The 13,272-nt window shown below is 45.2% G+C and overlaps 1 protein-coding gene across 1 annotated transcript in view; it reads right to left on the bottom strand.

Annotated features, from left to right (window-relative positions):
* LOC144505380 (putative G-protein coupled receptor 139) overlaps positions 1-2,684 on the bottom strand; it is a 96,230-nt gene extending 93,546 nt beyond the window's left edge. The window contains exon 1 of the mRNA XM_078231496.1: positions 2,622-2,684. Coding sequence (XP_078087622.1) covers positions 2,622-2,684 — 63 coding nt within the window. The remainder of the gene's footprint in view (positions 1-2,621) is intronic.
* Positions 2,685-13,272: the final 10,588 nt, after the last annotated feature.

The following is a 13,272-nucleotide window of genomic DNA, read 5'->3' as shown; positions in this document are numbered from 1 at the left end:
ATGTCCTCATAAGGATGCACATTTTAGTCTGGAATTATTTTGCATCATTGTGATCGAATATACGTGAATAAGGCGATTGTTAAGCCATCCGATAGAATCATAGAATCCCTGAAGGAGGATTTTGTCCATCGAGACTGCACCGACACCAGTCCTATCCCTGTAAATTCACGTATTTACATGGCTAACCACCCTTGCACGAAGGGTCAATTTAGCATTTTCAATCAACCTAACCCACATTTCTTTGGTGTGTGTGAGGAGACCGGAGCACCCGGAGAAAACCCACGCAGACACGGCGGGATCATGCAAACCCCACACAAACAGTCAATTGAGGCTCATTTGAACTCTGCTCCCTGGCACGCTGTGCGGCAGCTGTGCTCACCACTGTGCCAGTGTGCTGCATTGTCACCGTTTTAGCCAATGAACTTTTGAACGCTTCCACGAGGCACAAATTCTAATGGAGCACTCTCCACTTCGCTTGATGTGTGCTGCTCCAATAACACTCAAGCGTTACGACACCATCCAGATGCTTAGTAGCCAACTTGTTTGGCAACCCATCAGCTACATGGAAAAGTATATCCCTCCACCACCATTGCACAGTGATGGCAGTGTGTGCCATCCACAAGTTGCATGCAGTACCACCCCAAGGCTCATTCTGAGGCGCCTCATAAACCCACGAAATCGACAACTTAGCAGGACAGCGGTGAGATATGCGGGGACATCACCGTCTGCAAGTTCCCATCCAAAACATATATCTTACTGACTTGGAATCATGTTCATGTCTCTTCACAGATACTTAGTGAAATTCCTGTTTTATTCCATCCTGAAAAACATTATGCATGAACAGGGACCACGTGGATCGCTGTGGTTCAAGAAATCAGCTCAACACGGCCTTCTCAAGTGAAATTGCGGAAGGAAAATCAATGTTGTCCTCGTGAGCGACGCCAATGTCTCCGAAACGTTTTTTAAAAAATGAATAAAGCTAATATTTTATTAAATGTTAGCATAACCTCCTTGTTCCAATACTTTCACACCTATTGATCAAGCCCAATGAAATTTATAGATTTTTCCCGGCGAACTTTGCTTGTCCTGCTCACCTGAAGTGAACTTCACCAATTGATGCAGTCGGGGCACTCTGTCGCTGAATGTTGTTTTAGAGTTATATCCTTCAGGTTATCTTTCCCTCTATGATCTACCTACCGAAATAAATAATTCCACCATTTTTCTTCTGTATTGGACTTCACCTACGACATGTCTGTCCATTCCACCAACTTGTCCATGTATTTTTCTGGTTCCACAATATCCTCCTCACAGTTCGCAGTGCTTCCAAGTTTTGGTTGCTGAACAGTGCATGTTTCGAATGACCTTTATTCCTCTCCCCATTTTTTTCAATGTATCAAGCGCAATATACCAAGCATGTGCATTGGAGCAATACCAGCTGCTATGTTCACCCGGAAGCAACGGAGCAGTATTGGAAGTGCGTCGCGTTTCCTTCACTGCCGTTCGGTGAATATCTTGGAACTCCTAGTGCTGAGTGCAAGTATAACACAAGAAATGAATAGGGTGAAGAAGATAGCTCACTGCCACCATTTCAACGGCAACTATGGATGGATAATTAAAATCCAGGCCTAGCCAATAACACTCACTTGCCGTGGCAGAATAAAAATAGGAAAGATCCTAGTATCTGACCACGTTCAGTACAACTTCATTGATCTTGTACTCTGCACACCCAATGATAAAGTACAGAATGTTTTACTTTCCTCACTCTCCCTCTGTCCTGCCATCTTCAATGGCTATGCATATACCCCCCCCCCCCCCCCCCCGCCTCACCTCCCCCCCCCCCCACCCCCAGATCTCTGTGTAACCGTTTTAGGTTTGTATCATTTGTTGCATATTGCCTATCTATGCTTTTCGTGACAAAAATGAGGAACTTCGCGCGTTTCATTGTATTGTGAAGTGGTGGGGGAGACAGTAGATGGGGAAGAGAAAGAAGGTGTGGTGGCATGTCACTCGCGGGGTTATCCAGCGTCTTTCAATGTTCCTACAACAGCTGATGTAATCCAAATTCAAATATAAATCTAAAATTGTAACCTTGTATCAGGACAAGTGACCGTGTAACTGTCGTTCTTTCTCGTAAAATAACATATGCTTAATTACTGTCCATTATGGAAAGATATCTGTCATCCTTTCATTTTCCGGCCTACGTCTCACCAACGAGGCGCTCATGGAGAATATAGTTCTGCTGTGCGCTGCAGAGTTTTTTTTATGGCAAACATCTTTAGTTTCATGGTCATCGTTCCTGAGGTAAAATTATAAATTAATACTTTTATTTTACATTTAAATTTCATCAGCTGTTATGGGAGCATATAAACCCGTTGGATTACCCACAGTTTGTTTCCCCGATTCAGGAGATCGAATTTGAAAAAGCGCGAGTAGCAGTGGCTGTTGCGTGGGCAGGGCTGGAATTGGAGGTGTGCAACTCTAAATCCCAGACCCTGCCGGTGGGAACCAGGGTGGCAGCCGTTTAACAACCTCCCTTACCTCCCTCCCCCACACCCCCGGTTCTCCACACCACTTTAAAATCTCATCACCTCTCCTTCATTTCCAGATTACCCTTCTCTTACCTCCTTATCCTCCCCATCACCGTCACTTGCCTTCCCCGTCACGAAGCCCACCTCCTCCTCCATTATCCTCTAATAGTCTACCCCCATTCAAACTCTCCATCCGCACCACTCCACCGTCCAGTTACATGCACTATCCTAACACACCCTTTTAACACATATTCAACCCATTCTCTCTCACTCACAAAACCCAACCGCCCACGAGGATTCCCCTTCACCCACAAGCCCCTACCTCAGCCCCAACAAATTGTTCAACCACATAATCCCTCACTCAACCTCATTGCCCCTTCACTCACCCACTATCCACTCCCTCACCGGACCTCCTCCCTCAACCCATCCACTTCCCTCCTCTCAATCCGCTTCCCTCAACCCTCACACCTTCCCGCAAAGACAGTTGTCCAGACCTAATTTCCATTCCATTCCTTCATGCCCACCCTTCTTCTGCACCGCTTGGCAACTACGAGAAGAAAGCTCATCGCATGGGATTTCAAAAATGTATGTTCAGCCTCCTTCAGTAGCGAGACGATCCTGGCCGCAGCCTCCTCGAGCGAAGGTGCCATCTGCCATTGCATTGTAGTTGTCTACAGAAATTGTTGAATGGAAAACCGTCATCACAGTAGTATATCGCGTACAGAATTGCACCACCAGCTCATCGAGAGAAAGCCGCGCATTCAGCGGGTTAATCCTTCACTCTAACAGGGAGGCGAGGTCAAATCTGTGAACTTGAAACCAGCATTCCCTCAACAACAACAATGTATTCAGCTTTTGGATTAATGTCATTTCTTGTGTATCATCGCAATCAGGATTGAATCAAAACAATGGCCTCTATCATAGAACATCGGCATCAGCACTGCAACCTCTTTCAGTTTTCTAACCCAATACATATTTTCTAAGTACCAAGAGATTGGTCAAGGAAATTCAAATTCAATGATACTATAGTGGGTGCTTTGGATCCCAGAAGTTTCATCAACTGCTTCATTTATTCTATTCTCCAATCCAAAAACAACAATGTATATTATGAAAGGATGATAACTGCTGCATACTGAATTTACAGCGATTGCACAGTCAAATGATCGAATGGTTCATGATTTGAAATACAATGCCAACGTCAAAGTATTTTTTGCGCAAAAGCATTCTTCTTGATGACTGATGACTATAATGGTTGACACATAGGAAAACAATGAAATTAAATATTCAGAGATATGTTTTGCACAATGTTTCACAGCTTCTGTAGTTCAATATTATCCCTACTTGTGGTGAGCGTGGGGGCTGGAGATAGAGAACAGCACATGGGAGGGATTAGGAGAAGACAGAGTGTCCTCTGGAGGTGGGGCGAAGATAGAACGTGAATGAGGGGTGGATGTCGAGAGAATGTGTGCGAAGGATGGGAGTCGGGAAGGATAGACCGTGTGTGCGGGGGATGGGAGAAGAGTCGTGTGAGCAAAGCATGAGGAGGAACAGGTGGGTGTTTGATATGTGGGGAAAAGAGGCATTTTGTGTGAGGGCTGGCGGGCGAGACTATGTGCGAGTCTTCCATGTTCCAAGCTTGGAAAGCTTAGAGTGACTTTGTGTTAGTTTCTGTGTTTACAATACAGAGACGGTCCATCAGAGCGAAGTTGCTGATGTTGAACGGAGTGTGTGTGTGTACGAATGTGTGTTTGTTTGTGTGTCTGTGTGTTTATGTGTGTATATATGTGTCTCTGTGTGTATTAGCTGTTGATAGTATCTGTGGGGATACAGCAGATCCAAAGAGTCGAGATCGCCCTTCGTCAGAGCTAGACGACTGAAGGAAAATTCGTTGAATGAAATAACTGGTTCAGCCTGATGAAAGAGAGTCGTGGTGGATGGGAATTGTTTAGAACTCCGTTCGAGGAAGAAGCGAAGGCTTTGAGACCTTCTTGGTGGTGAATGAGGGTGTAGAGGGATTGCACATCCATGGTGAAGAGGAGGTGGTTTGGGCTGGTGAACTGAAAGTTGTTGATATGGCATAGAGCTTCGGAGGAATCGGGGATGTAGGTGGGAAGGGACTAGATAAGACGAGCGGGAATAGATTCAAGTGAGAGGAAATGAGTTCTTTGGGGCAGGAAAATGATGGTATGATGGGTCAACCGGGGCAGACCTGTTTGTGGATTTTGGGAAGGAGGTACAAGCGACCTGTCAGGGATTGGAAGACGATGAGGTTGGAGACTGTGGAGGAAAGATCTCCAGAAGAAATGAGGCCACTTATAGTCCTGAAAACAGTGACCTGGGTGGTCGGGTCATGGTCCGAAGGAAGGTAGGTGTAAGCTTCCGCGAGTTGGTGCTCAGCCTGTGCGAGCTAGAGATCCATACGCCAGAGAACAACTTGCCGGCGGTTTTGATGACAATGTCAGTGTTGGTCCGAACAGTGCAAAATGCAGCAAGTTTGGGAGGCAGCCTTGCCACTTACTCACCATACCCTTAACCTCCTCCCATCACTCGGATCCCTTCCCTCCTAACTCCAACCCTTGCCGCTTATTCAACATACACATTGGTATTCCCCTCCCTCGGCGAGAACAGCAGTCCGACGAGCGCGGTATGTCCAGGAGATCCCTGTAATCCTCGGTGGATTCAACATGTGATGTGTGCGACTTCATTTGGAATTCACGTGGGGTCACTCGGAGTCAGAGACAGTCGCAACAGAAGGAAATATGAACTTAAAGGCAGACTCGGTTTTCAAAGGGAACAGGAGGCTGCTGTGAACTTTGTTTCAAAGAGGCATGGCTCACTCCTGCTTTGCAGGATTCCGTCTGACAACCAGAGGGCTTCACAATCCACCAAATGGACCGTGCAGCTGCCTGAGGCAAGGCTCGTAGAGATGGGATCAGCCTTCTAGTCAACACATCCTGATTCCGAGACATAGCAACACTGGAGGGTTTCTGCTCCCAGGACCTAGACTAACTGACGCGAAAAGGCTGCCCCACTACTTTCCACGGAAGTTCACTTCTGCTACCCTAAGGGCAGATTACATCCCACCCTATGGAGACATGAAGATCTCGCTGGACGATTCATACACCACCACATATAATCTTGAGATGGAACGTCCCTCAACCGTGTTCATCGTGGTCGGGAACGACAATCAGGCCAAGCTCAAGAGCGTCCTACCAAAACAGCACCAACAAGTCTCCTGTTCCACCAAAGGCCAAAACATTCTAGACCACCGCTACACAACTATCAAGCATGCTTACCGCTCTATCGCCCTCCCACACTTTGGCAAGTCAGACTACAAGGCTGTGTTCCTGATCCTTGCTTGCAAACAATACATGAAGCGGGAGAATCTGTTCATGAAACTCATGCAATGTTGGTCTGTGGAATTGGCTTTTTTGCCTCAGGGACTGCATCGAATCAGTTGACTGGACAATGTGTAAAAACTCAGCGACCAACCTGAATGAGTATGCTATTGCAGTAACTAACTTCATTCGTAAGAGTGTAGAAGGGTCTCTGCCAACGAAACAAATCCGTGTGTTTCCCAGCGGGACACCATGGATGAACAGGGATAGCCACTGCTTTCTGAAGTCCACGTCTGGGGCTTTCAAGTCAGGCGACCCTGACCAATGCAAGACATCCAGATATAATCCACTGAAATCCATCAAAGATGCCAGAATGCAATACTGGACCAAGCTATAGACCCGGGAAAGTCAGTCGGACTCTCACTGACTATGGCAAGGTCTGCAAGATATACCAGCTTCAAGATGAAGACAGGTAAAATCGCCAGCACCAACGCACGCATTCCCGATGAGCTCAATACATTTTATGTCTGTTTTCAGCATGAGGACAGCGATTGCACACACTCTATCCCGAAACCCTCGGACGAACATGAATACGAGTTGGCCGTTGCATACGTCAGGGCAGCCTTCTCGAAAGTCAACCCACAGAAAGTGACTGGTCGGGATGAGTGCCTGCACAAGCACACAGATCCTGCTCAGACCAGCTGGCAGGGGTATTAGCAGACATCAATAACATTTATTTACTCGAATCTGAGGTCCGTATTTGCTTCTAGAAGGCAACCATCAGCCCAGTTCAGATAAGAAACCATGAGGACATAGCTTATGGAAGCAACATTGGGCTTTTTAGCCCAACGAGTCTGCTCCGCCATTCAATCATGTCTGATATGATTCTCATCATCATTCTCCTGCCTTCCGCACATAATACTTGACTCCCTTATTTATCAAGAACCTATCTATCTCTGTCTTAAAGACACTCAAGGATCTGGCCTCCACAGCCCTCTAAGCAATGCGTTACACAGATGCACCACGCTCTGGCTGAATAAATTCCTTCTCATCTCAGTTGTAAATGAGCGGTGTGCCCTCGAGTCTGACGGTGTGCCCTCGAGTACTTGACTCTCCCACCTGTGGGAACACCCTCTCCAAATCCACTCTATCTAGGCATCTCAGTACTGTGGAATTTTCAACCAGATCCCCTTTCATCCTTCTAAAATCCATCACGTATGGACCCAGATTCCTCAACCGCTTCTCATATGACAGACGTGGGATCATTCATTTTTGATTTTTGGAGAGTTTAAAGAGTTAGGTTGAAGTTTTTGAAGCATGGAACGAGAGTCAAAGAATTAGAAGGTATGCTGGGCACAGCTTGCAAGAAGCCACCTCGCTCCGGCGCCACGCACACCTTCAAGTCCAGCACATCCTTCCGTAGGTATGGGACCTAAAACTGCTGACAATATTTCATGATGTGGAGATGCCGGCGTTGGTGTGAACACAGTGAGAGTTTTAACAACACCAGCTCAAAGTCCAACAGGTTTATTTGGTAGCAAGTACCATTAGCTTTCGGAGCGCAGCTCCTTCGTCAGATGGAGGGGAAATGTGCTCCCAAACAGGGCACAAAGGCACAAAGATCAAGGTACAGAATCCTGAGTAGAATGCGAATCCCTACAGCCAGCCAGAGCTTAAAGATACAGACAATGAGGGTGGATGGTGCATTAAGCACAGGTTAAAGAGATGTGAATTGTCTCCAGACAGGACAGCCTGCAAGTCCAGGAGGCATTCTGTGGGGGTTACTAATAATGTGACATAAATCCAACATCCCGGGTTAAGGCCGTCCTCATGTGTGCGGAACTTGGCTATTAGTTTCTGCTCAGCGACTCTGCGCGGTCGTGTGTCGTGAAGGCCGCCTTGGAGAACGCTTACCTGAAGATCAGAGGCTGAATGCCCATGACTGCTGAAGTGCTCCCCCACAGGAAGAGAACAGTCTTGCCTGGTGATGGTCGAGCGGTGTTCATTCATCCGTTGTCGTAGAGTCTGCATGGTGTCCCCAATGTATCATGCCTCGGGACATCCTTTCCTGCAGCCAATCAGGTAGACAGCTTTGGCCGAGTAGCAAAAGTAGGCACTGTGTACCTGGTAGATTGTGTTCTCACGTGAGATGATGGCTTCCGTTTCGATGATCCGACACTCTTGCAGAGGTTGCTTTGGCAGGGTTGAGGAAACATGACAGCGCAGAGTCTCTGAGCAGAAACTGATAGCCAAGTTCCGCACATATGAGGATGGCCTAAACCGGGATGTTGGATTTATGTCACATTATCAGTAACCCCCACAGCTTGCCTCCTGGACTTGCAGGCTGTCCTGTCTGGAGACAATACACATCTCTTTAACCTGTGCTTAATGCTCCCTCCACTCACATTGTCTGTATTTTTAAGATCTGTCTGGCTGCATTCTAATCAGTATTCTGTAACTTGTTTTGTGTGTCTCTGTGCCATGTTTGAGAGCACATTTCCACTCCATGTGACGAAGGAGCAGCGCTCCGAAAGCTAATGGTATTTGCTACCAAATAAACCTGTTGGACTTTAACCTGGTGTTGTTAAAACTCCTACTGTGACAATATTTCAAACAGGATCTGACCAGAGCCTTATACATGCTCTTGTATTCTATCCCTCTGGAAATGAATGCTAACATTGTATATGCCTTCCTAAGTACCAACTGAACCTGCCTATTATCCTTAAGGGAGTCCTGAACCAAAGCTCCCAAGTCCCTTTGTGCTTCAGTTTTCCGAAGCCTTCCCCCATTTAGAAAGTAGCCGACAACTATATTTCTATCTTTCCTACCGAATAGCATAACGCCACGTTTTCCCACGTTTTTTTTCCATCTGCGACTTCTTTGCCCATGCTCCTAGCCTCTCCAAGTCATTCTGCAGCCCACCACTTCCTCAACAGTACACCTCCCTCCATATATCTTTGCATCATTCACAAAATTAGCAACAATGCCCTCAGTTTCATCTTGCAGTGTATATAGTGATAAGTTTGGATCCCAACACTGAAACCTGCGGAACACCGCTCGTCACCGTTTGCCATCCTGAAAAGGACCCACTTCTCCCCCTCTCTGCCTTTTGTCTGTCAGCCAATGTTATATTCATGACAGTACCTTTCCTGTAGCATCATTGCCTCTTAGCTCATTTAGTAGCCTCTTGCAAGACACCGTGCAAAGACTTTCTCTAAATCCAAATAAATCAAGTCCACTGGCTCTCCTTTGTCTACCTCCTCAAAGAACTCTAACGCCTTTCTCAGACATGAACTCCCTTTCACGACGCTGTGCTGACTCGGCCCCCTATTTTACCATGCATTTCCAGCTACTCCGTAATATCATCCTTAATAATGGACTGAAAGGACTTACCCACGAGCGAGGTCAGTCTAACTTTCCTAAAACTTCCCATCTTCTGCTTCCCTCCCTTCTTTGTCAGGGGTGTTTCGTTAGCCTTTTGTCCAGTCCTCTGGGACCATCGCATACTCCAGTGATTCCTCAAAGATCACCACCAATGCCCTCACAATTTTGCCGGCTATTTCAGCCACAAACCTCGTGTGCAGTCAATCCAGTCTGAGTGATTTATCCACCTTTAGACCTTTCAACCTCCATGGCAATTTCTCATTAGTTTTGACCACGTGCATTAATGACTATCGTCCGGTGGATCTGACATCAATCTTTATGAAGTGCATCGAAAGGATACTCGTGGTCCGAATCAATTGCGGCCTCATAGATTGCCCGGATTCACTACAGTTCGCCTGTCACTTCAACAGTTCCAGAGCATACGCCACCTCCCTGGCCTTTCTCACAACCCTGGAACACCCAGTTTATAATGAAACCAATGCCACTTTACTATATATTGACTGCAGCTCAGCATTCAATATTATTATTCCGAACAAACTAATCTCCTAAATCGATGACCTGCTGTTTGGTTCATCCCTCTGCGACTGGATCTGCGACTTCCTTACCACAAAGAGCAATCATTCAGGAAAGGCAACAGGACCTCTTCACGATAATCCACAGCATCCCTGCCCCACAAGGCTGCGTCCTTAGCTCCTTTCTCTATCCTTGTACACCTATGACCGTATGGCCAAATTCCCCTCCAATCGATTTTCAAGTTTGCTGATGACACCTGATGATGCTGGGTGGGATCTGAAACAATAATGAGACAATACAGGAAAGAGGTAGAGAATCTGGTGAACTGTTCCAACGACAATGATCTCTCCCTCAATGTCAATAAAATGAAGAATATAGTCATCAGCTTCAGGAAACGCAATGGAGGACATGCCGTTGTCTTCATCAAGGGGTCCGAAGTTGAAGTGGTTGAGAGCTTCAGGTTTCTCTGTGTCAAGATCACTCAACAATCTGTCCCAGTCCCTTTAGATCGGAGAAATATTCAAGAAAATCCACCAGCGCCTTTACTCATTTAAGGGCCTAAGGGCAATTTGCATGTATGTGAGGACTTCCACCAACCATTGCAGATGCATCATAGAAACCATTGTTTCTGTTCCGATCACAGCAATGGCTGCTGATCTGTCAAGACCGCAAAAGTACTTGAAACGGTCGGGACTGAATCCCAGTATATCACGCAAACTAGCCTCCCACCCATTGAGAGGTTCTACATTTCGCGATGCCTTTGAAACGCAGCCATAATAATCACGGACCATCGTACTCCGAACATGCACTACTCAACCTTCTTCCGTCGAAAAAAACATGAAAAAGTCTGAGGAAACGTTCGAACTGACTCAAGATCAACTTCTCCACTGTTGTTATCAATCTTATGAAAGGCCACCTCGTATTAAGTTGAGGTTTCTCGACACCCTAGCTATGAATAGAACAGCACATTCTGCAGTCTGGTATTTCCTTCTTTATAGGTGTGCTTTATTTCATAACACACAAGAAACTATACTTTTTCACTGTATACTATTTCATGTAACAAATAAATGAAATTAATTAAATCAGTAATTTGCAGCACGATTGAAATGGCAAGGCGGCATTGCACAACATCGGATTGAATTCACTGAAGAATTTTAAAAAAGTGTTAATGGTCATATTACTTGATTTTGCGATCGCTGGAGAGAAAAAAAAAACTGTTCCGATACTAGTGGAATCTTGATCAAAGGGACAGAAACTAAGATTTTGGAAGTAGGCATATGAGGAACATAGTTAGGATGTTTCTTTTCAAATCCACTGTCGCAAAAACTTGGCCTTCAATTCCATGAGTGGTAATTAATACTTTTATCAATTTCCAAATTTAAACCGAACATTGACAGATCTAAACGAAGTTATTAGGGGAAAAACAGATAAATAAACGTCTGTCACAGAACAGTCCCTATCTCATTGAATGGTGGTGAGCCATCAGGAAATCAATGGCCTCCACTTCTCCCTCTGTTCCTGGTGATCATGTTTCCTCACGGTTTTCTCCTGCTGTTGTGACATAAATTGCTGATGCTGACATAATGGTTGTGGGTAGTTGCTGGAAGATCAATTTCAGTCCTTTTTTTGTAGTTGATGCGTGATGTGAAAGCTCCCATTTCATACACTGTTCCAGCCAGCTCTGACGCATCGCCAAACCCATTCCCCCACTACTGTGATTCTCTGTCGAGCAAGCAGAGAATGATAAGTGAAGATTTGACTGAGAGGTTCAAAACCATAAGATGGTTTGATAGAGTTTACTGGGCGATACTGATTTCAATGGCAAAATGCTTGAATACACAGGTTCAGCTTAATTGATAAAGTAATCAGAAGTGTGAAGAGAAAATCGTTTCGCAGTGAGTCATTATGAACTGAAATACAATGTCTGAAATGGTTAAAATAACTTTCAAATAAATGTAATTATCGCTTTTAACTAGATATAATCAAAATATGCCCGTGTAGCAGTCATGGTCTACCAAAGAAGCTCTCGGGTAAGGCAATACTTTGATTAATCTTCCGCGCTTATTAGAACTTATTAGAAGGGGCGGCACGGTAGCACAGTGGTTAGCACTGCTGCTTCACAGCTCCAGAGACCTGGGTTCGAATCCCGGCTTGGGTCGCTGTCTGTGTGAAGTTTGCACATTCTCCCCGTGTCTGCGTGGGTTTCCTCCGGGTGCTCCGGTTTCCTCCCACAGTCCAAAGATGTGCGGGCTAGGTTGATTGGCAATTCTAAATTGCCCCTTAGTGTCCCGGGGTGCATAGGTTAGAGGGGTTAGTGGGTAAATATGTAGGGTTATGTGGATAGGGGCTGGGTGGGATTGTGGTTGGTGCAGACTCGATGGGCCGAATGGCCTCTTTCTGCACTGTAGGATTCTATAACCCATAGAAAATTACATCCAACATAATTAGGAATTATAACTATGCTCCTGCAGTACTCCACGTTTACTTCAAATATGTTTGTTAGGAATAAAATACATATCTTATATCTCTTCTAAGTTCCTTCCTCTGCAAGTGCCCCAGTTATTCCTCGACATCACTTCTGTCACTTGGCTTGAAAACCTATCGAGAATTTTATTGGTTCATTATTGGTTGCTGAATTCTGTATGTATCAATTCCATCGTGACAGAGCTCCGTTGAAAAGTGTTTTGTTCCGAATCTCTTCTTCATCCCACCCACTTCCTTTCCTCGTCTGAGATGTTCCCTGAAAAGTAAATATTTGACATAACATTCAGTTTCTTGTCACAACATGTCTCTATGTGGTTCTATGTGTCAAATTGTATTTGATAACGTTCTTGAACAATTTTCCAAAATGTTGAATGCATTATAGAAAAGCAATTTTTTAAAACAAGTTTGGTGCTTTCATAAAACCCTTACTGGCTTTCGTGGCCACAGTTTTTTTTTCAATCTTTTCTCAATGTTACAAATTGAAATACTTCGTCTTGGTACTCTGAGATTCAAGATCCTGCCTGGACACCAAGGCATTTCCCTGTTGGTTCTGCTTTTTTTACTATTGTCCGTCGGATTTGTCGATTCATGAGGAACCATGGAATGAAATAACATGCAAAGAAGCTATTCGCCACATTGGGCCTGGAGCAAACTTATGGTCATTCTATTCCATTGGGCCCAGTCGTCTGCTCTTTCCCCATGGAATTAAAAAGCCTCCTTCAAATATTTGGCCAATTTCTTTCCGAAATGTTAATTTGGATGATGTCTTATCGATCATTGAGTGTCAGATGCATGTATCTGGGTTAATGTAATATCTTTTCAATATTGACCCGTATTTGCCACTGATCTTATCGCTCTCTACTTCAAAATATCAGCTACTGTGCTGACAAGGATTTACGTCATTGCTTCATCCGCCCTTTGTCTGTATTTTCACTCTTTCCCTTGGAGGACATCTCTGACCCATGGATGCTTCAACGAGTGTCGGAAATGCGGGCTGAAAAATCGCAAAAGATGGTCGGATCGCA

This window comes from Mustelus asterias, chromosome 16 (assembly GCF_964213995.1).
Source record: "Mustelus asterias chromosome 16, sMusAst1.hap1.1, whole genome shotgun sequence".
NCBI classification, from domain to species: Eukaryota; Metazoa; Chordata; class Chondrichthyes; order Carcharhiniformes; family Triakidae; genus Mustelus; species Mustelus asterias.
Note: the sequence above shows the minus strand (reverse complement) of the source record. Positions and strands in the feature narration are given on the sequence as shown.